This window comes from Pangasianodon hypophthalmus, chromosome 12, assembly GCF_027358585.1.
Source record: "Pangasianodon hypophthalmus isolate fPanHyp1 chromosome 12, fPanHyp1.pri, whole genome shotgun sequence".
NCBI classification, from domain to species: domain Eukaryota; kingdom Metazoa; phylum Chordata; class Actinopteri; order Siluriformes; family Pangasiidae; genus Pangasianodon; species Pangasianodon hypophthalmus.
The window spans coordinates 7,709,117-7,733,990 of NC_069721.1; the positions used below are offsets into that span (position 1 = coordinate 7,709,117).

General features: G+C 39.0%; 1 protein-coding gene across 4 annotated transcripts; it reads left to right on the plus strand.

Annotated features, from left to right (window-relative positions):
* Window positions 1-863: 863 nt before the first annotated feature.
* Window positions 864-24,486, plus strand: rhobtb1 (Rho related BTB domain containing 1). Of its 4 annotated transcripts, none has more exons than XM_034309630.2 (10): window positions 864-1,011; window positions 10,955-11,150; window positions 11,331-11,434; window positions 14,522-14,707; window positions 14,901-15,859; window positions 16,024-16,142; window positions 19,700-19,850; window positions 20,239-20,327; window positions 20,420-20,525; window positions 22,925-24,486. In XM_034309630.2, the coding sequence occupies exons 2-10, from the start codon at window positions 10,971-10,973 to the stop codon at window positions 23,092-23,094; spliced, it is 2,064 nt and encodes a 687-aa protein (XP_034165521.1). In that variant the 5' UTR covers window positions 864-1,011; window positions 10,955-10,970; the 3' UTR covers window positions 23,095-24,486. The 4 variants fall into 4 exon arrangements, with proteins under 4 accessions (XP_034165521.1, XP_053094946.1, XP_026771641.1 ...); XM_053238971.1 differs by lacking the exon at window positions 864-1,011 and adding an exon at window positions 7,894-8,167; XM_026915840.3 differs by lacking the exon at window positions 864-1,011 and adding an exon at window positions 7,894-8,163.
* The last annotated feature ends 388 nt before the right edge of the window (window positions 24,487-24,874 follow it).

The following is a 24,874-nucleotide window of genomic DNA, read 5'->3' on the forward strand; positions in this document are numbered from 1 at the left end:
CTGTCACACTTACTTCTTATTTTTGCATAAAAAACTCTAAAAAACTCTGAAAAGTGTCTCTTACATAATATGCTGCTTTCTTTACTGACACACAAATATTTTTCTGTAACATTTAATTTTGTGCTGGAAAACTAATGTTTGGAATTCTAAAATGTTTTTGTACTGACTCAATAATGTAGAAGTCATAAAATAAAAATCTATAACAAAGTTTGTACTAAAAAATATAGGGTGCCTAAGACTTTTGCACAGTACTGTATGTCAAGAGTCATCTGGGTCTTGCAGAACTCCATGCTTCTTGCAACATGCTGTCAAACTGCCTTTCATCACACATGTGCTTGAGCAGTGGGTTTATACATTCAGCAGACAGCTGGAACAATAATTAGTGGGCAGAGAGGAGAAATCCTCAGATATGATGCCTTCGTCTTTCAAACATGCCCACTAGCACATCAGGATTACGCAACACGGCCATTTGGACAGACTTTGCAGTGGCTGATTAAGCTCAGTTAGATTTTTCCATCTGTTTACTCCTCACAGTCGGCACTTCAGAGGTTTGTGTTTCTCTTGTGTTTGGAGTGGAGATGCTATCACGCCGGTTATGGACGTGGTCAACATCCGTCATCATGTCACGCCCTTAATTGCGCTGTTGTATGGGCTAATTATAGATGGTACAGCTATCATTTAGGATTTATAAATAAAAGCAGCTCAGAATAAAGTGACACACAAGCTGAGTGTGACGTAACCATGTTGCTGGGGTAAGATATTTTCAAGGCCCGAGACCATCCACTTGTATTGGTTAGTTATATTTTTTTCTGAACTTTGTGCTGATGGAATCTAATCTTGTCTCAGTCAATATAAAAACCCACCCCTGTAGCTGCTTTCGTCAAGTCCTTGATGCTAGACTAAAATATAGCCAAAAGGAGCTGCTGAGCTCCTTATTATGTCTGTCTAGGTTTGCTCTCTTTTGCCATGCTGCGAACTTTTGAGTCAATCGAAGACCTCTGATCCTGATAGGTAAACATATCAATTATTAATTATGTGGCTCTTGTTTCTCTTGCTATAACTATCTTGTATTTTTATTTCTGATCGAATGGTAGACTTTTCTGCTCCTCTGTCATAGTTGTTTAACAGCTCTGTTGCTTAGATTGCATTCTGCCTCACTTACTTTGGCTAAAATCAAATCATTCCAAATTATTACAGTTAAATGAATATCCGGAAAAGTTGTTGCATTGTGTCTACACTGTGCACCTTTTGAGCATTTCATATACACTTTGTAAGAGATGGAAAAAGCAGAGTGGGAGGAGGAGCGTGTTGTTAGCATGGCTACATGATCTGAAGATGTTATGAATCCCATAACAAATTAGCCACGATGCATCTTCTGAATTGCATTAACCAGAGGCCAACGCTGTCAGCCATAAAGACAGGCTCCATCTGCCTGGCCGCGGCTGATGGATGGTCAGGTAATGCTTACTACTGAGCCTGAGATACAGACAGGTTTGCTCTGATGTAACCCACTCTAGACAGCTTGGTGCCAGCTTTAGATACTTGTTTTTTTTTTTTTTCAAGCAGTATCTGTGCAGGACTTGGGATCATCTGTTGTAATTAAAATACATTTTTTTAAATGATAAAATCTGGTAACTTTAAAAAAAATTAACATGGTTCTGTGGCATTCAGAGTTCTTTGAATACTGGAGCACGCATTTGAAATATTTAGTTGTATGCTCAAAAGAGCAATAATGGATAATAATAGTCAATATGCATGATTGTGGCAGTGACACATTTGACAGTGACGTGTGTATTAGCTTTACTGTGCACTGTGCAAACTAGAGTTGAACATCCAACAGTAATTATGGCAAAGGCTAATGAGTGATTAGTACACTCACCTGCTAGGCCTGTCAGCACATTAAGAGCTTTAGAAGCTTAGCAGGATTCCTAACATCCCCAGTCCTAGTTATCTTGATTGACTTCTGGATCAAGACCTGGAGGATGACCTGTCTGGTATGTAGCACATGAATGGGGCTGATGGGCTCTACTGAAGGTTCAGTCATTCATTTATTCAGTTTCAGGAATCTCTTTATCCTGATCAGGGTTGCAGTGAATCTGGAGCCTATCCCAGGAACACTGGGCATGAGGCCACACTCATTAACACCTAGGGGCAATTGAGAGTCACCAATCCAACTTTCTAACCTTCTGGGAAATAGGATGAAACCAGAGAACCTGGAAGAAACTCAAACAAACACAGGGAGAAGATGTGAAACGCCACACAGACAGTTACATAAGCTCAGAATCGAACCAAAGACCCTTTTAAAAATGTTCCAAGTAAAAACAGCTTGCCCTTGCTTTACACCTGTGGAGTAACTTTTCATATTTTCATTTTACTCAAATACCTTTGTCCTATAGATTTGAATAGGATACATTTGTAATGCAATTGTAATGCATTACTTATTACAGTAAATCTCATCCTAAAAAAATCCACAAGGATAACATCCAGCTACTGATCTTCTGCAATATTGTATGCACAACTGTCACCTTTTCACTTCCAGGCTACACACTCTCATATGCAGGAAGAAGGACAGAGATTTAAACCTCAGCAGGTCAAGTGGTTCAGTAATCCTGTTTAGAGAATACAACCACTCTTCACAGCTCTGCTTTGGCCTGAGAAAAACAAAGAGGTTGGACTGAAGTTATAAATATGACTGTACTACGCATTTCATTTATGATTCATAGAGCCTGCATGGCTTCCGGGCATTAGAAGGGCTTTGAAGTGGTTTGCCGGCGGCTTCCAGCTGCACCGACTCAACTTCTTTCATACTTCCAGGCACGCTGTTCATAATATTGAGAATCCCAGTTATCTGGAAACTGAGAGGTACCTTGAGTCCCTGTGTCTAAATTCATTTTGTGAGATGATTTTTATGTGAGGAGGCTTAAGGACTCAGCTCTTTCTTCAGTTTGTATAGACAGTAGCTTTAAACAGCATGTTTGATTTTAAATCGAATCAAGCCTTTCTTTTGTGCTCAGTTAGGTGTTTTGTTTTGTATTCTGTGTATTTTTCCCATAAAGTTTAAAATCCAGGGTTAGGCTAGCTACTGTAAAAAAAGAAGTAATAATCTAAGTTACAACTTACTGTACAAAAACAGCTCAGCCACATTAAAGCTGTGCTTCAGAGAAATGCATGGCACGTAGCTTAGCTATTTTAAAGCTACATTCATCACTGATGTCATCTTTTCTGCTAATGCCTGTGATAAATGTGAGTTACCATCAGTTACCTATAGCTAGCTAACTATGTGCAGTTGTACAGTAGCTGTTAAATGCAAGACAATAACTGAACTTGCCTCTTAATACTGCAGTAATTCCATGATTTTGCTGAACAAGTGTCTCCTTCAGTCTGAGGTCAGACATGCAGACCAAATTTCCCCAACCTGGCACATTCACATATTTAAAAATGTCTGCGTTCTTTACAAGGGTATAAGTGTAGACTTGCTTCTAGGTCATTTTTGTAATGTATTCAGCATAAATATAAACAAATATATCAAACAATTTATTGTTCAATATTCACTTATTTTAAAGGTTTAAAATGATACTTTTTTAGACTTCATTGCTTTGCTACTTAGTGGCATTGTTAACATTGATATAATCATGTGAAACATGGGACATAAAAAAATAAATCAAACCCAGTTGATGGATGGGTTTGATTTATCCGTGCAAATGAATACCATCTGCTTTATCCTTTTTCAAATCATACCCAAATTGCTTAACACTAAAGCCATTAATGGGTTAAAAGCCTCTAATATTTCATTCATTTCATTTGGTGAAAAAATGATAGATAGATAGATAGATAGATAGATAGATAGATTTTCTTATGCTCCATATAAACTGATGAAGCAGAGCTGCCCTTTCTTCAAACTATATACCCTAAAATTGACAGACCTTTTAAAGATATTATAATATTTAAAATATTTCCCTCTTATAGGTATAGGTCCTGAAGATTCTAAAAAGCATTCACTCCTAATGCTACCACATAACAGTTATATTAAACTGTACCTTTCCTTGTCACTGTGGTAGTACCTGGAAAGGTGTGTGTAGTGCACCTTTGTACTCCAAAAGTGTTACTCTAAAAGCCAGTTAAGGTTACAAGAGTAGTCCTTAAGATCCAATTATACACCATTCCTTTTAAAGGCATGGTACATTCACATTACCATGTAAAAGAAACATACTAAATGTACAAAAAGATGCATGTTTGAGGGCACCATTCCAGTAACAAGGAAAGATATAAGGAACAAGGAAAAGAAATTTAGTACTTTTTCCTGAGAGTGTACAATATTGATGATAAAAGTGATATGTGCTCTGGAACGGGTGTAGCAGACCCAGGGGACGGGGCAAGTGATTTTGTCCCGAGCACTTTTCTACATGTTGTACATGCCCTGAATTGAGCCTGTGACTGACAATCACAAATCTTTGAGGAAATAGGGACACATTTGGTTCTGAGTGCATCTAAATATACTGACTGCTACTAGCTTAACCACATAGTAAGAAATCTCCTTTATTAGTTAGGGTTTGTGAATGATAATATTGAGCCTACACACGTACTTATGTATTCTCATTCCTTTTTTTTTGTTGGCAGATACCAGCAATACACCTCTATAAAAAAAAACAAAAGAAAATGATGTCTTTCTTTCAACCAAGCAAAATGGAGGCCTGTTAGTGGAGTTGCTTACTTTGTTTATGCTAAAATATCCATTTGGGAGGCTGGTGTTCCAAATTTGAAATAAAAGTCATCCCAGGGATACCTGTCTGCTGCAAAAAAAACACCTACTCATCAGAACACTCACTCTGACACTAGTCAAAGAGTAAAATTATAAAATAAGTGAAATACTGTATATTCAATATAAATATGAATGGGCACAAATAAATTCATTAAGCTGCTTTTCTATATCACTTTCCTGCCCAGTTTATGTGAAAGACAGGACAAACGAAGAGCATGAGAGGACAGGGTACAAAGGCAACAGAAGACAGGTCTACATGTGTAACAGACTGCAATCAACATTTCCTGGCAGCTGAACCATATCAACCAGATCCTACATTCATTGTCAAGCAGACATTGTACCATTATATTTCATGCACAATGGTACAAGAGACTTCCATGGACACATGTCATTCCATGCATGGAAGGAGTCTTGTGACCCCCTCATTTAAAAAAATTGCCCCTGTTCTGTAACTCAGCCACCTGTAAATCGGTTATTTGAGAGTATTTTCTTTTGTACTTTCTTCTTTATTGTGCTCACAAATGTATTCTGTTGCAGTGAGCCTGAGAACCAAGGCCTCTTATTACACAATTGCGTAGTATAGTAACAGATCTCATTAGTGAGGTTCTGACTCCTGCTTTATAACACGAAACTTTCATGTATTTTGGTCAATTATGGGACTGTTTTCTTAACCATCTTGGTGTAGACAAATCTCAGAAAGTCTCTTTTAGTCGAACAAATCTAGCATGTAGACAATACACAGTTTGAGACTATTCACCTTGGTCATTTGATATGTCTTGAGTATTAGGATTATTCCTGAATAGGGATTGTACACATACAAATTAAAGTGTACATACCAAGAAACATTTAATACAGGTGTACTTCAGGAACTGTGACATACATTTTGTTGAAGTGGAAATGCATCCTTTTCTCCAAGGCAACAAAGCATTCTAAAACATTACATTGTAATGCACAGTGCCATGTCTGTTGATGGCAAAAAAAAAACAAAAATCATGCAAAATCACAATTTTGGAGACCAAAAAATTAGGAACTTCACAGGACACTGGTGGACGGATGTATTGTGCATACGATTAAAAAAGAACTTCAATCTTCAGTAACCTCTTCATCCTAGTCAGGGTTGCAGTGGTCCAGATGCCTATCCTGAGAACACTAGGCATGAGGTATGAATACACCTTGGATGGGATGCCAATGGTCCATTTTCTAATCAAATACACTATATGGACAAAGGTATGTGGACACCTGACCATCACACCCATATGTGGTTCTTTCCCAAACTTTTGCCGCAATGTTGGAATCACACCATTGTATAGGATGTCTTTGTGTGCTGTAGCGTTACAGATTCTCTTTATTATAATTAAGGAGCCCAAACCTGTTCCAGCATGACAATGCATCTGTGCACAAAGCCAGCTCCATAAAGACATGGTTTGCCAGGTTTGGAGTGGAAGAACTCGAGTGTCCTGCACAGAGGCCTGACCACAACCCCACTGAACACCTTTCAGTTGAACTAAAATGCCGACTGCACCCCAGACTTCCTCACCTGACATCAGTGCCTGACCTCACAAATTATCCTGTGGCTGAATGGATAAATCCCCACAGCCATGCTCCAAAATCTAGTGGAAAGTCTTCCCAGAAGAGTAGAGGTTATTATAACTGCAAAGAGGGAACTAAATCTGTTCAAAAGCACATACGCGTGTAATGGTAAGATGTCCACAAACATTTGACCATATAATTTAATTGTCCTAATGAGTCATAGTAATATCATGTTTGAATATGTCATATTTCCCCAAGCTCCCCGGTTCGATCCTGACCTTGGGTTACTGTCTGTGGAGTTTCTGTGCATGTTCTCCCTGTTTCCTAGTGGGTTTCCTCTGGGTTCTCCGGTTTCCTCCAACCTCCCAGAAACATGCCAGTAGGTACACTTGCTACATCCTGAGTGTGTATGAGTGTGTACTCATGCCCAGTGTTCCCGCTTTGGGTCCACTGCAGCCCTGGGCAGGATAAGGCAGTTACTGAAGATAGATAGCTAGACCACTCTTACCCATTATACAATCACGTTATTGCACACCCTGGCGTGGCTTGCCACTTTAATAAACATTAAAAATGGGTATTGTTAGTTATTGCACCATGGTTTAACATATACTAACCATAGCTACCCAGCCATCCATCTAATTTCGGGAAAAGAAAATGTCACGGAGAGCCTATTCCAGGTGACTCAGGGCACAAGGCAGGGGACATCTTGGACAGGATGCCAACCCCTCACAGGGCACAATCGAGCACACGCACTCACACACCCATTCACTTACTACGGACAATTTAGAGATGCCAATCTACGACACATGTTTTTGGACTGGGGGAGGAAACCGGAGTACCTGGAGGAAACCCCCGAAGCACAGGTAGAACATGCAAACTCCACACACACACACACACACACACACACACACACACTCACACAGAGTGGACAATTTGAGATGCCAATCTACAACATGTGTTTTTCGACTGGGGGAGGAAAGTGGGAGTACCTGGAGGAAACCCCTGAAGCACAAGGAGAACATGCAAACTCCATGCACATACACACACAGGGTGGACAATTTAGAGATGCCAATCTACGACACATGTTTTTGGACAGGGGAAGGAAACCAGAGTACCCGGAGGAAACCCCTGAAGCACATGCAAACTCCACGCACACAGAACGGAGGCAGGTATTGAACCCCAAACCGTCCAGGTGCACGGCAAACGTGCTAACCACTAAACCACAGCACACTAAACCACTAAACCACTAAGCCCATGATGTACAGCTTCCATGATGTACAACAGTAAAACAATGGTAGTGTCCTGGTTCTCAGTCTGATATCCATGGTAACCATGAAGTAATGCAGTAAAGCCTATTGTTTTCAAGCGTATTTGTATACAAGTAAGGTGTCTACACTCATGACTGAATAGCACAGTAATGAGCCAGGCCTCTCATTGTTCCTGAATGAAATGCAGACCTCTGTTTGTTTTTCCTGAATGAAACCGTAACGCCCGCTATTAATAGCACGCGGCTCGTTGACGTCACAGTGGGAGGGAGGGCGGGCGCGTCTGCGTCACGAGTTGGGCTGCGGCTGATTCTTTATTAGAGCTTTTGAATGGAGAGTCAGAGCGCGTGAAGGCTGCAGCCAAGCGAGCAGAGCGCGAGACACAGTGCATCATTAACGCTTCAGTGCATAGGGAATAACATTTTTTTTTGCTTGCTTTTGGGGTTGAGGTGGGGGGGGACCATTAAAGCCATCGGGAAATGATCTCGGTGCATTTGCACAGCTAGCACTCGGTGAGTTCATTTTGCAGGGGGAATAAAGCAAGGCGCGGGTCGCCTTTGTGCACTTCTTCAAGTCCAGACAACAAAAACGCACAATCCCAAAGACACGGTAGGTGTGTGTGGGAAGGGGGGGATTGTTTGTTTGTGTGTGGGTGGGTGGGTGTGTGTGTGTGTGCTTGTGCGTGTGTGTGCTTGTGCGTGTGTGTGGGTGAGGGTGAATGTTTGTCCACAATCCAGCACATGCACTTACCTGTGCACTTTACCTGTTCCTTGTCTGCACTGGTAGTACTACAGCACTACCTGGTGTGATGTCTTCCATTGTGTTTCAGTGGCTGTTGTTGAGAAATAAACAATAGGTATGACTCGGGTCAGTTTTCAATCTTCATATTAACTTCCATGTTTAATGTTCATCCATAAGCCAGCTTCATATTACTTACTAATTGAAAGGTTAGAGCACAATACTGTTCTTGCTTATTTGTAGGTCAGTTAATGGAAACATCAACAAAAGCTACCTCATGCATGCAAGCAGATCTCAAGATGCCAGATGATTTTCCTATGTGTTCAATTAAAGCTCTGAATGTAGGCATTAGTGATCTGTAACTGCTATGGTCTAGTGTAGTGTGCTCAGTAAAACTTTGCTATGGCACGGGGTCTATAGACGTGTAAATGTATTTCAAGGTGAACATGCACATTAAGCATCAGGAAACATCCCCGTGCAACCAAATCATTTGATTTAGAGCATAGTCTCAATGCCTAAACCTGCACTGTGTCAGAAATTGGTATTTTTGTTGCATCAGTGGTTATTATCTTCAGCAGGTTTGTTTGTGCTCAATGCTATGGTCAATAGATTTCACCATAGCATTGATTAAGAAGTCCATGGTGTCACAAGGAAAGCTCTGATGAAGTTCTATATACGCTCTATATGGACACTTTAATAGGAACACCGGTATGCATGCTCATTCATGCAATCAGCTTATTATGTGGCAGCAGCGCAATTCATAAAATCGTACAGATACAGGTCAAGAGCTTCAGTTAATGTTTACATCAAATAGTAGGATATGAAAAAAAAATCTCAGTGACTTTGGCTGGGGCATGGTTGTTGATGCTTAATGGATGCTTTTTGGTTTTTTTGCACCATTCTGTGTAAACTCTAGAGACTGGTGTACAAATCTAGATCAGCAATTTCTTGAAATACACAAGCCTATATATGTATGTGTGTATATATGTATGTATATATATATATATATATATACATACATACATATATATATATATATATATATATATATATATATATATATATATATATATATATATATATATATATATATATATATATATATATATATGCTTGTGTATTTCAAGAAATTGCTGATCTGGATTTGTACACCAGTCTCTAGAGTTTACACAGAATGGTGCAAAAAACCAAAAAGCATCCATATATAATGTATATGTTTGTGTGTGTGTCTGAGACCACAATGAAAATCTGGGATTTTCTTAAACGGAATGTTTTTAGAATTTTCAAATATTTAAAACAAAGAAAGTATGGAAGTAAATGTTCAATGTCTTGAATATTTAACATGCAAGATTCTGCGCTATTTCTATGTAAGCAAATTTGTGATATTGACCCTGATAAGTGTCAGGTTTTCCTCATACTTAATCTCTTTTAGTGAAGCATGTGTTCAGACGACACTCTGATGGATTTGATCTAAATGGATCATAAGGTTTTGCACAAACTTGTGGAGTCCATGCCAGATCGCATACACAGTGTCATTAAAGCAAAAAGTGGGCAAAAACCAAATACTAAGAAACTCTGAAATTCACGTAAATATTTCAAAGATTCTACTTTTCACTCAGGTTGTTATCAGTAGTATAATTCGTAATGAAAATTGTATTAATTTAGAAAAGGATGCAAAGTAGAAGCATTTTCACGAGTGATCCCAGACTTTTGGACCCCACTGTATATGGAATGACATTGTGTTTCCTATAGACTATTAATAAAGGTTCTTCATCTGTCCCTATGGAGAACAAAGTCATTCCATTTTACGGTCTAGAACCAATTGAAGAACACATGACAACCGTATACCTAAGAGTGTAATGCATGTTGTCAGTATTAAAAGTATTGTGAAGTACACACACACACACCACACACAAACCAATAGGTTAGTGTCCAAGCAACATATCTTATCTTGTACCTAATACCCATAAGGCACTTTACTCTGTTTTGTGTAATGACTATAGTGATTAGCATCAATAATGCTGTGTCATGCTGTATAATCAGATAAAAAAAAAATCTAGCTTGTTTACAGAGATGCCATGATTAATGACTGGAAAATGATAATCTCCTCCTAATAAGGTTGTGCTGATGTGCTACGTAACTGTTATATGATGTTCTGATGTTATATGACAATGTTGTATTCTTCTGAGAATCTTAATGTGTAAACTAGTACATGTAGTACACTTTAAGAGCTGGAAGGAAAATGCATCATTCTAATGATTACCCATTTAAAAACCCTGTTGGCTGTGTAATCTAATATAAATTTAAATAAACTCCAGTCAGGAATATTTGTCACTGATGGGATTTGAAAAAAAAACATTTTCTCATTAAAGTATTATTCTGTAGCAACTTCATAGTTTGAATGTTAATATCCTCACACTATAGAAAGACTAAGAGGAGACATTTTGAATTGTTCGGCTCAGCAGGAACAAGATACAGGGCGACTATTTTGGGTGTGTGAAAACATGAAGTCCAGTATTACATTTTCAGTGACTCTGAGCCAAGGTCAGTGATCTTTGCGGCTCATATATACAGAAACCTGCGATCAGTTAGATGTATTATTTGTTTCCTGTGTCTTAACACAACCTTCTGTGGCTGAATATCAAATCCTTTCCACATACAGGATACTGGGGTGCAGAATGGACTACGAAAGACCCAACGTAGAAACAATAAAGTGTGTTGTGGTGGGAGACAATGCTGTAGGGAAGACTCGCCTTATTTGTGCCCGAGCCTGTAATGCCACTTTGACCCAATACCAGCTGCTGGCCACCCATGTCCCCACAGTCTGGGCTATTGATCAGTACCGAGTCTGCCAAGAGGTAACTTTCTTCTAACACACTTGATCATTATAGATATTAAACAAGTGTAAAGGAGAATTAAAGAACTTGACATATATATGATGAAGACTTTAAGAACTTGGTTAAGGCATTTTTGGACACATCAGAATATTCTATCTGGGCAAAATCAGGCTGTGATGATGAAAATATGTTTGCGTTCAGGTATTAGAGCGCTCCAGAGATGTGGTGGATGATGTCAGTGTGTCCCTCAGGCTGTGGGACACCTTCGGAGACCACCACAAGGATAGGCGCTTTGCCTACGGCAGGTAAGGACAGCTAATTTTAACAATATGTAACTGTATCCGCAGTGTTACTAAAAGAGAACAGACGAAAGCAGAAGTTAAATAAGATTTATTGTGAAGACACAGCCACAACTATTGATCGCTTCTTTCCACGAATATAAGAGCTTCAGTAAAATTGTACCAGCATCCTGCGATCAGATCCTTTTCAGGCTTTATAGAAATATCAGACAGAAATCTGAAACTTTTCATGTAAAGAGATATAAATATGACATGGCTCATGCATCTATCACAGCCATTTATAGAGCTTTGAATTAACTCATATGGTTTCATGGTTTCTTTTTCATCACCTCCACTGTTATGTCTTTTTTTTTTTTTTTTTTTTGCTTTTATTTGAAACCAGTGTGAGTAGAGAACATTTTAATAATGGTATGAGTTTGTATGAAACCTGGCACCTCATATTGAATCTGCATTGCCTGTGTGGTAAATCATATTTGTATGCTGACTGATGCATCCTCTAATTGACCCCACTTCTATTTTAAGTGAAGTGGAACTGAATTCTGAGCACTGTGTAACTGTTATTTCAAATGCTCTAGTTATTTGGCAACCATCCAAAAAGCATCCTATAAACAAATATGAGACTGTGGTCCCATCTATGAAGGTCTGAGCTTCATAGATGGCTTATGAATACAGAATATAATGCATCATATCAGTTTCTTTTTATTAGGAAAAATGGTATGAATTACTCAACGTGCCTCTTGACAACAACAACTGTAAAAAGTACTTATCCTATTTAGGGGACAAGTGTTATATTGATATGTTCCAGCAAAGCTTTTGTGTTCTTTGCAAGTGTGTGGCAGATGGTGCTTGACGGTTTGAGAGCATGCTGACTGGAGAGTCTTTTAGTCTTTCTTGCTTCTGACAGTTGCAAAGTAGGCTCATAAGAAAACAGGACAACAGCAGTCACGCTGCTTGAAGTCTATGTCTGTTCCCCGAGAGCAAATTAGAGAACGCTTCCTCCTTGATTTGGTGCATCGGTCAGCAAATTCACACCCAAGCACGCACATGCACACAGTGGCCTGACCGCACCATGCCGCGCTACCTGTCCTTGGGCCAGTTGTCCTCTCAACAGAATTACATTTCCATTCTGTGGCGCCGTATCTCCTCTCCCTGCTTTACTGGATCCTAAAAATAAAACAAAAGTGCTGAGGCTATAAACCATAAAATCAGCCCTGGATGCATGAAGATAGGAGGGCAGCCTCTGGGTGATCACTGGACCTCAACGTCCTTTGTCATTATTTATGTAATTATGAGAGGAACTGTGGACTTTGAAGACATACAGTATTTCTGGATGCAACTTAGTGGAGATGCCATATATTTAGTTGGGGATCACTTTCCTCTAAATGCCCCGTTCGAGGAAAAGTGGACAGAGAGGGAGCATCTTCTGAATGCTGATTGGTTTGGAGCTGAAATAGAAATGAGTAATGAGAAACTGTGATGTAAAAAAAAAGTCATGAATACAGTTCATTATTTTAAAAGAAATCTTTAGATATTTTAGAAATACAAATATGCGTCACAGCAAATTTATTACCTTGTATGTAATGAGCAACACTTTCAAAACTACAATGTTTATATTAATTTGTATTACTTTGGATTTGTATATTATTTGCAAAATCTTGGCAGACTAGTTAGCAAGCTGTGTGCTAATATGTGACAAGTACTGGATAAGTTGACTTAGTGTTTTACTATAGCGTTTGGCTGAAAAAGGTGTCATTCCTTAGCAAATTGACAGTCAGTACAAAACCAAAGGCAATGCAGGTTAGCTACACCAGATGTATTGACCTGATCAAGCTGATAAGTGCTTGCGTGGTCTCTGACCCTCATGCTACTTCCTTTATACTAAATGGTTCCAGAGCAGTGCATTGATTCTGGCCAAGACTGACACAGGATTGCACTGCAGAGTTGATATGTTATCAGCTCTTCTTTGGCCAGAGAGGTTTCAGTAGGCCATTGACTTTCTGGAAAGGTTTTACCTCAGCAGTTGTTATCTGAGCTATGTAATACCCTGTGTATCAAGCATACCCATGTATAGAGCTCATTCCTGATCACTTCCTCTCTGAAGAATAATAGTGTTTAGCACGGTATAAAAAGAGTCAAGACAGCCCTAGATAATGCATCTTACTCCAAGATATCTGTTTCATAGTACTGTATCTTTTAAAGGGCTGTAGATTTGCTCTGAATGACATATTCAATGATGAAAGGTTCAGGGTTTGAGTCACACTTTCATGATAGACAGTAAAGATTGTTTTGGTACAAATGAGGAGAAAACTAATAATATTACGATATCCAATCTGTAAGGGCCAACTTCTACTACGGAGCATTGTTCTGTGCCTGTTTTTGTTCATAGGGCACCTAGGACCTTAATGCGAGTCTGATCATAATCAAGACACTGTAAGTCTGCAAGTCCACTCGCTTCTTTATAACTTTCTGCATTTCCAGTTTGACTGTGTGGTGTGGTAGCTGCGTCCATCGCTTGCCCTGTCAGCGAGTGCTGCGCAATTCCTTTGGTGGACGATGACGAAGGGGTGATCATACATTGTTCACTGTTCTTGTGTGGTTGCCGGTGTTCCTCCTGTCAGCATAGACAGTGTACTAACCTCACTCCGAGAAGGTATGCCAGCCACGTGTATGTCTGCATGTCCTCCTTCTTGGTTTTCTTTTTCGTTTGTCATTTTGTTTCCCATGTTTGAATTGGTCCTCATTGAGGTGGCCCGCAAAAAGCATTGCCGAAGTTGTTCATTGCTGCATAAGACAGACGTCTCCATGGACGTGGGTGCCAACCAAAGGCAATCTTTTCACATCCTGTCAGAAGGTCATTGTCAAGCCTGCATCGAGCCTGCAGGCAGGTCCTTTCTCTGCATGCCAAACAAACACTGCAGGACTATGGTGTTGCTACGGATGCCGCTTGGCTCCTGTCATGTACAGCATACTTTGCTGCACATTCTGTTAGCATGCCTTGTCAAGTGATGTCTTGCCTTTTTTTAGTATCACCATGTTTTATGGCTGAGCAGTTGCTAGAGCTACCTGTTTTTTTTTCCATTTTCACATCCCAAGGTCTGACGTGGTGGTTCTCTGCTTTTCCATTGCCAACCCCAACTCCCTCTATCACGTGAAGACCATGTGGTACCTGGAGATCAAACACTTCTGTCCACGTACACCTGTTATTCTGGTTGGGTGTCAACTTGACCTACGCTATGCAGACTTGGAGGCTGTCAACCGGGCCAGACGGCCATTAGCAAGGTATTTTCTTATGTATTTATTCTTCAGATTTCCACTGCAACTCAAGTTTTTTTTTTCAGGATAATTTATATTCCTTATATCTCAGATTTTATTTGTTTTTTAACTTAATGAGGTGAAGTGGCTGTCTCCGGTAAGAGATGTTTCACTTACCTAATGTCAATGCATCATTAAAGTTCCTCATATCTCAAAACAGGCCTATAAAACCAGGAGATATTTTGCCTCCAGAGAGAGGACGGGAAGTAGCCAAGGAGTTGGGGATTCCATACTATGAGACAAGCGTCTTTGATCAGTTTGGCATTAAAGATATCTTTGACAATGCTATCCGAGCTGCTCTCATCTCCAGACGCCACCTTCAGTTCTGGAAGTCCCATCTACGGAAGGTCCAGAAGCCCCTCTTGCAGGCACCATTCCTCCCACCAAAAGCTCCTCCACCACTGATCAAGATCCCAGACTGTCCCCGCAACAACCAGGATGGCCCTAGGAAACTGCTGGAGAACCCCTTCTGTGCTGATGTCATGTTCATTGTTCAAGAACACTTCAATGTGTTTGCCCACAAGATCTACCTATCTACCTCATCCTCCAAGTTCTATGACCTGTTCCAGATGGACATCTCAGAAGAGTCCCAGTGCATGGTTGTGACAGAGCATCACAGACGAGAGCACCTGATGCGAACACTCAGCCTGGACACAGATGAAGCCATGGCTGTGCTGACTAACCTATCACCTAGTTCCCTACGGGCTTCCAAGAGTGATGGGACTCTGAAGGTAATGAGCTTTAATGCCAAGCACAACCACAACAAGCTGTCCTTGGCATTTTGGTGCAAGGCCTTCCAGAGCATCCACAAAGAAACTGTGGTTAACCCAGCAACAGGAGCAGCAGCTGTCATGACGGTGGTGAAGATGGACAACTCCATCCAGCTGGGTCCCTTCAGGGCAGTGCTGCGGTTCCTGTACACAGGAGAACTGAATGAAAGGGAGATGGACCTGATGAAGATTGCTCAGATTGCTGAGATCCTAGAAGTTTTTGACCTAAGGATGATGGTGGAGAACATCATGAACAAAGAAGGCTTTATGAATAAGGAAATCACAAAAGCGTTTCATGTGAGAAAAGCCAACAGGATTAAGGAGTGTCTTGCCAAGAACAGCTTCACAGGTAAAAGACATGATTCCAATACAGATTAGTTGCGGCAGTGAATAAGAAATAGAAGGATTACTATCTGTACTGCAACATCTTGCCTAATACATAATTATAATTTTATATTAATCAGTGATTTTGCAAGAGCTTTTGCTCATGGTCTCCTTTTGCCATTCTGGAAGATGTGGTGTTTAGGTTGGATGATGGCACCATCAATGCCCATAAGCCTTTGCTGATCTCCAGTTGTGATTGGATGGCTGCCCTGTTTGGAGGCTCATTCATAGAGAGTGCGAATAATGAGGTGAGTGTGAAAACTATGGTCAGTGCACTCCCAGCTATGTTCTTCCTTAAATTTGTTTTTTGCTTTGGGTGGTTGGAAAAAAACAGACCAAGTTTTCTTTCTAACCATTGTAACCAGGCATCAGTTTTCAGAGTATCCTGTACTTGAAAGCAGGCCTAGTTTTTTCTGCTAGGTGCTGCACTGGGTCAACATCACATACCAGTTTACAATTGGGACAGCATTATTTTAGGGATGGCACTGTCCTACTTACCCTGAGTAAATAGTGCACATTTGAATTAAAGAAGTTCTACTTTTGTGTGTGTGTGTGTGTGTGTGTGTAAGTAAATGTATGTATTCTGTATTATCGAGTCAGTACAAAAACATTTTAGATTTCCAAACATTAGTTTTCCAGCACAAAATTAAATGTTACAGAAAAATGTTTGAATGTCAGTATAGAAAGCAGCATATTACATAAGAGATCACTTTTCAGACAAAAAAAACATAATGAAGGCTGCTGGGTTTTCATAAAAAAAAAAAAGAAGCAAGTGTGACAGTCAAAGTCTCCAGAAGAATTGTGACTGGTTCTGCAAGATGCTGAATAAAATGTACCAGCTCATTTCCTTATAAAACTGAACAAATTGTACCTGAGACTACTGATTTTTATTTTTTAAAGCAAAGTGTCATCACACCAAATGCTCTTTACAGTATTTGTTTTTAATGTAGACACATTTAATTTCATTATTTTCAAAAAGGCATCTTTGCTCTAAGACTGTATGTATATATATATATATATATATATATATGTGTGTATGTGTGTGTGTGTGTGTGTGTGTGTGTATACACCATGGTCTGAGGAGGGTTGTTATGGTGTTAGAGTGTCACAATTAGTTGTGTCTGGCTGCAACTGTCCAAAAACCTTGCAATCCCCTCCCTCTGGTCTCACCCTAAATCATACTACAGCAACCTTCTTTTCTCTGCACTGGGATGTGGACTATACTGAAAACCCTTTGGCTGTGTAATCCACTACTGCTGTAAACACATTGCATTGCTACTTCTGCTGCTACTCCTAGCATGCTTGTAACTTTATCATACACAATGGCTATCAAATGCACAAGAACATGAAGAATGTTCTGTCAGTTAGATTTGCTTTTTTTCCTTTTTTTTTCCCCCCATTTCCTCTGACCCACTCTCTCCTTCAGCTTATAATGACGTGATACATACTGACAGTATAAGATATTTTACAAAAAAAAAAAAGTCATTGTCCAAACAAATAGGGGCTTTGGTATTTTTGGTTCCTTTTGTTTTGGTTATATGTACAAGGTTATTGCTAAGAGACTTTAGTACAAAGATTTCATAATCTATTTTTCACTTAATTCTCACCAGCGGCTCGTGTGTTTTTGAAAGGGTCGATTGATCCCATGATATTTTTAGATTAGGTTATCATACCATGAAAATATGAAACTGTAAAACCCCTAGTCTGAGGTCAACCTGCCTTTGATTCCACTGAAATAGGACAGAAGACAGAAGGACATCTTCTGAGCTCTGGTATTCATAGAGAGATTCATCACTATGACAGTCACACAGGCTAGATTAGCAATTAATTCATTAATAATTGACCACGACTCAAAAAAAGCTGATTCATTTTGGTATCAGGTTGAACCCATTTAGAGAACCTAAATAAAGAAATACTAAGCAAAAAAACCCTACTGAATTATGTTTTTAAATAATCTCAAATAATGTGGAGTTTTTTTGTGCAAACTGGCAAAATAAGCTATCAAATTTGTATTATTTTGTAGGCTCTTGGCCTAGTTTGTCTCATTTTATCCAGTACGCCTACACATAGTGTACTTTGTAGGTATAAAATTACTCACTGTAGCCCATCAGGGATAAGATTGCTATGTGCAGTTTGTGAGCCTCCCACAATCTCCCTGTAAACAACCTCTACAGGACCGCCACTAAGCAACTGTTATTTGGGTAGTAGACCAGTGGGTTGTTATGAACTGTGTATTTTTACCGACCACATTATTAGATGCACCTACATTGTTATTCCACCTTGTGTAGGTGTACAATTAGAGAGTATGCTGTGCTGAATGATCCACTATGCAAAGAGTATGTGGTCAGAGGTGGTCCTGTAGTGGAGGTCATGTAGGCGTATGTGAACAGAGCACAAGTGACTATAGCGACACTGTAAAAAATGATTCAGGGGTGAGTTGATTGCATTAAAAATATCAATTTATTAATAATGAATAAGTATTTTTAACTTGTATACAACAATGCATAAAATCAAGAAAGATGACTAATAATTATTTCAAGTAAACTTGTGCAGTTGTGGTGATTAAAAAGGAAACGGTGTGGAAACAACTCATTTTTGAATGAGCTACACTGCAAATTTAGACTACAGAGATTAATTCCTCGTTTAATTTTCTGTAAAGCAGTCTTTTAATTATATAGTCAGACATATGGGCAGGAATACTAACATAGAAACCTATGATTTAGATAGTTTTAATCAGTGTTGCAATATTTACTTTTTGACATTATAGAACTTGTTGCCACAAATGTATTTTGAGTTCACTCCATATTAAAATTTTTTTGTCTCACAGCACCTAATTTGTGCACCTGTCCGACCTAATTTGTGCACATGTTCTGAGTTCATCCCTTCATTTGTTTGTCTTCCCATACGCTCATGTTCCATCCTCTCGTTTTTGAGCCTTAGCTTTCCACGGTCCCTGGTGTTTGGTTCCACGTTTACTTCCATGTTTATACCATTGCCTGTGTTACTGTTTATGATTATAGAGATGCCTTTGATTACCCTGTTTTCCTGTACTTTGATCCCTGCCATGGTTCATGGCTGCGATTCCTGGATTCATGGTCCATCCATTTAAAAATTAAATAAATACATGTTAGTGCAAGAATAAAATGAAATTAGTGCAATGAAATGTTCACAATTGAAGAAATGGGGTAAATAATTTTTTGAGTAGTTTAAGTTAGTGTATTTGATTAATCTTAGCAATAATAGTTAAAATTTTTATTACCCTGTTTCCTGGACTTGCATAATTTAGTTCATTTTACATGATTTTTTTTCCACCCATTTTATACCTAATTTGGTATTGCCAATTCCCACCCACCAGCCAACTCTCTGTCATAAGACAGCTACCAAATGGGGGCAGTGATGGCTAACATGTCCTTCCACCAAGACACATGAAGCCAGCCAGCGGCATCTTTTCAAACTGCTGCTCAAGCTGCTTAATACACTCAGAGGAAAGTGCTATCTACCCTCTTCCGCATACATGAGCTCACTGGCTAGTTTCGCTGTGATTGACAGTAGAGAGAGTAATGCCATCTATGCCACCCTGAGAGCATGATCAATTTTGCTGTCTTGGACTCCTGGCCACAGATGGCTGTGGTATCATTGGAAGATTTTTAGGGAGATTTTTAAGGAGATACTACATGTTACTTTTTAAAGAGTATAAGCTAAATGTACCTTATAAAGTGGCCACTCAGTATGTCTGTGTGTGTGCGTGTGTGTGTGTGTGTGTGCGCGTGCATGTGTGTGTGCACTCTTTGCATTCTGTTGCCAGGTCTCTTTTCCTAACACCAGCAGGGCGTGTATGCAGGCAGTGCTGGAGTATCTCTACACCAATCAGCTGTCACCCATGGCTGATTTGGACCCAATGGAATTAATTGCTCTGGCAAACAGACTGTGCCTTCCCCGCCTCATTGCCCTGACAGGTGCACCCACCATCACACACACACACACACACACACACACACACACACACACAGTACAAACTTGGATCAAACTATCATTTTGGTTCCTCTGTTCAGTGTTGCTTAGCAACGAGCAACGTCAAGGCTCTGGAAAAAAAAGAGCCATTCCACAGAGCATGGATTGTAGGTTGTCTACTTAATGTCATCAAACATCCATGTAAAACAGTACTACTTACAAACTGACTTTCTCTAAGGCTCACGTGTAGGCAAAGGTTTTGTGGAATGGTGTCTAGGCCTCAGTTTAAAAAAATAATCTGTTTCCTGATTTATTTTATCACTTCACAAACTGTTTCTAATGCTGTGCCAAAATGGTTTAGCAAGCTGAGGAAAGGCTTTCCTTCTCCAACAGAGCAATATGCTGTGAGTGAGCTGGTGAAAGCCTCTAGGGATGCACAAGACATAGACGGCGAGGTTCTCAACTACCTGGAGCTTGCTCAGGTATTTATAATGCAAAATATTCCAAAAGATCTTTTCTTACCAGTTGTGTTTATAATATGATGTACATTGACATGTTTCCTTTTTCCTCACAGTTCCATAATGCCAACCAACTTTCTGCTTGGTGCTTGCATCACATATGCACTCATTATAATAACATCTGTGCCAATTATCGCAAAGAGATCAAGTCCAAATCGCTAGGTAAGAGCATGACGATGAAACATGCAACACTGAACCTGATACTGAGCTAAATAATAGTACAGAGGTGGATATATACATGGTGTGTGTGTGTATTTGTGTGTATATATGTGTATATGTGTATATGTGTGTGTGTGTGTGTGTGTGTGTGTATATATATATATATATATATATATATATATATATATATATATATATATATATATATATATATATGTATGTATGTATGTATGTATGTATGATATAAATTACACTTGTAATGTAAATTAATTTATATATATATAATATATATGTATTGTAATTTAATTTATATTTATATATATATATATATATATATATATATATATATATATTACACTTCTATTTATTTATTTGGCTTCTGTGCAATCATGTAGCTATGAAAATCCAATATGTATGCATTCATACTTTATTAATGCCATATGGGAAACTATATACATTATGTCTTATATAGCAGCCAGTTAAGTATCTCTACTGTTTATATTAGTCTGGAGCATGGTCATTATCTGGACCATCTGTATTCCCATAAAGCACTGCAATCATACATCAGTTTTATCACAGAATACACACACAATATCAATTAACTCCATATCTAGCTTCTTACCATCAGTGCTAATGTTAGCTAACATTACCTTACCCTGATAGCTGTGTAAGAATTCTACCATAAAGTATTTATATCCTTTATTCAGCTTGGAAACTTTCCTTCAACAACATTTTCAAATTCTTCATTTTCAAAGTGAAGTCTCAGCAGTTTTGACAAAGATGAGGTGAAAATCTTTCCACTGTGAGCAAAAGTGATAATAAAGCCAGTGTTTCTGTGGTAAACAATCATCTGTAAGGAGGAAAGCATCTGTGTCTACATACTTTTTTTATGTGAAAACGGCAGTCAGAGGTCTTGTAATGTAACATTCATATGACCATTTTAACATTAGCTACATTATCTGAAATATATAGCCAGGCTTTTATTTATTTTGCATTCCTGAGCTTCTTGCTTAGCTAATTGTGTTTATTATTTAGCGCTAATTCACCCATTAGCTAGCCAGCTATTACTGTTAATGTGATAACTAATTGGCTAGCAATCAGTGCTTACTAGCCTAAGTTATGATGATGATGTGTTTCTATTTTCTATATTAACATTACTGTTATTTTTGCTCATTGCTAATTAGGTAACCATAGTTTCTGTCATATGACAAGCTTGGCTTACTCTGAAATACAAACAGAGGTTTGTGGCCAAAAGCTAGCATAGCTAGCAAATCTAAGTTTCTCTTTATTAAGTTTCATAGCTAATTTAAGTGGCCTGTGTTAATTCCGTCAGGCGTTAGTTTACATTCCGTCTCTTGAATTGATGCGTCAAAGTCAAGGAAAATACCAAGCAATTGGGAGTAAACATTCTGTCCCCTTTGGAAAAAAAAATGCAATCTGAAGGATGTACAAAGTGACATTAATTTTTAACAATGCTATCAAACTGGATAGCAGGCACAACAGCTGCAGTACAACATTGTCCACCATCTTGTCTCTTTTGAGTTGAATGTGTCACATGACTAAAAATACATCATTGTTTATGAATATCTCTGTTTTCTCAGTCCACATTACGACGCAAAAATGGCATTTTCTAATTTGTCCACTTGGGAGAGCGTTTTTGAAAAGCTCCATTCTCGCTTGACAAAAGTGCCATCTCAGAAGGCCAAAACGTAGAGAAAAACATGTGTTTTCAAATTTATCCTGATTAATTACATCCTGGATGTAGCTTTAGCTAGCAGAAAGGAGTGTAAAATATAATTGTAGTGTTTTAAGTTGTTCTGCGTAAAAATTTTTTTTACAGAATTACCAACAACCTTAGCAACAAATTTTGATCTTGGCATTTGGCCCATTTTAGAGTTAGTGACAATATCTTCTTTTAAAAAAAAATTTGTTTTAGCAGTAATAATTTTGTTTTAATAATACTTGTACATGTATGTCCCTGGAGGACTAGTGGTTAGGCCATGGCGCTCTCACCACCGCAGCCTGGGTTCGATTCCCGGCCAGTGAACCAACACTAGCTACTGGGGTTGCACATGACAGTGCACTCCCAGTGCCAGGCCCAAGCCCTGATAAAATTGGGCAGGGTTGTGTCAGGTAGGGCATCCGGCGTAAAAACTGTACCGTATCAAAATATGCAGACAATTGATCCTCTGTGGATACCCCTAACTGGAGCAGCCGAAAGAAGAACAATAATTGCACATGCCTGTAATAATTACAGGCTGTCTTACAACCTTAGTAAGACAGCCTGTAATTATTCCAATGTCCTCAACCTCAACAGACCTTTGTGTATGATATCAGTGTGTATTTTGGTGTACCACCTTTCTTGCCCTTGATTGCTCTCTGTCTGTCTGTCATGTGAGCAGAAAACCAAGAGTACTTTGAGAAGCATCGCTGGCCTCCGGTTTGGTACCTGAAGGAGGAAGATCACTACCAGCGGGTGAAGAAAGAGAGGGAGAAGGAAGACGTGGTCCTGAACAAGCACCTCTCTCGCCGTCGCTGGTGTTTCTGGAGCACTTCTCCTGCAGTGTCCTGAGAGAAAGCGAGAGAGAGATGGCACTTCCTTTCCTGCTAACTGCTAGCCATTTTCTGTCTTAACCTACAATGATATATCTGGAAATGCACTGAAATCTTTTCTTTTGGACTTACACCCAGTAAGTCAAGCAGACATCCAAACGGTTCAAAGCACAATCTACAATCTGCATCCACAGAATACAGGCCATCAAATGTAGTAATGCTCAACCAGTGAACAAAAGTGTATTCTCTGGTTGTAAAGTTTGTAAGAAAAAAAAGAAAGGGATGAAGAAAAAAAAAACTACACCTAGGCATAACTAATTTCTAATATTCCCTTGATTTCTGTTTCCTTCTAGTTCTAAGTACAAAGGATTTCTGCAGCTTATAAAAATGCTCAGTTTTGTTCTGCTAACAACCACAAACTCGAAGCTGACTTGAATAGTGACTTTAGAATTGGCATTTTAGAATAATTACGATCATTCTACATCCTGAGGAAAAAATGGCGTTTACGACTCGGTGTGTGGCAGGATCCGTGTGTGCTGTACACTAAACAGCAGCTTCCTTTGACACCAGCCCTAATAAGAAACATCAGGTACATCAATGCAGTTACTTATGTTATGAGGTATGTTATGTTATGAGGGCCCAAAGGCACCATTTACTTTTGTAGTGCCAGGGAATACCATAGCTCACCTAGCTAGTCCTGTAATTCTGTGTAAACATTTATGGTTGAATAAAACATTAACTCTTATTATTAGAAGGGCTTAGCACTATGGCTTAGTTCAGGGCTTACTTGAAACCAAGAAGCAAAACAATCAATAACCATTGATCACATATACTATCTTCACCGTGATTGTGCTAGGTGTTAGATGTAGGCTTACTATAGTGGATTTGAACTTTATACTTTACACATCAATGATTGTTATAGTCATTAAAGGGTTAAGAAATTCTTAGGTGAATGTAAATGAGCAATAAGCTGAAAGTGCAGGCTTTTGCTTTCAGGTGATTCTGTTGTGTGTAAGTAGTGTTGGTCAGGATAGATGATATGTACTCTATGTGGGTGCTTGTATATGATGCACCACCTCATTATTACCATATTCCGATCCAGGCAGGTCACAATGACACCGAAGGGAAACTTAATACTTGAAAAATAAAATGATTCTGTCTTTAGCCATGTAGGCTTGTCTTTAGTTCAGCAAAATATTAAGTAGCTGATGCTCACTAGTGATTGTTCTTTTTCTGGCAGATTCAGTGTTAATTGTTATTAGCTGCTGCAAACCAAGTGGCTGGTTCATTTGGTACTTGGCCTTTGATTTCTCTCTTCATCACCCTTAATGCTGGCTGTTTATTTATGTATTTATTTATTTTTTAAACAGAATATTGTTTGGTGAATTACAATAAATGATCAATTTACTTACGCAGAGTGCTGTAATTGTTTTCTGTCACTGTAAAATATATCTTATACCACAGCGCTGTTAAATTCTCAAATGTGATCCGTAATAACAGCAGCTCTGACGGTAGTGTCGACTGTAATTCAAATCACAATGCACTTGTTCTAATGTGTTATCGTTTCTATGGTAACAGCACATTCACAGGGACTTGAATGTCAGATGCTCCACGTAATCTAAGACTGATAATAAACAGATTTAAAAAAAAAAAAAAAAGCGTTATTTGACAAAAGAAAAACGTCTAATTGCTGATATTGTGACGCTTTCAGTAAGGATTTATGGAAGGAGTCTCAGGTGTCAGCGCTTTGTAAAGGTCAGTAAGTTTCCCACCATGCACCATGGGAGAGTCTGTACTGT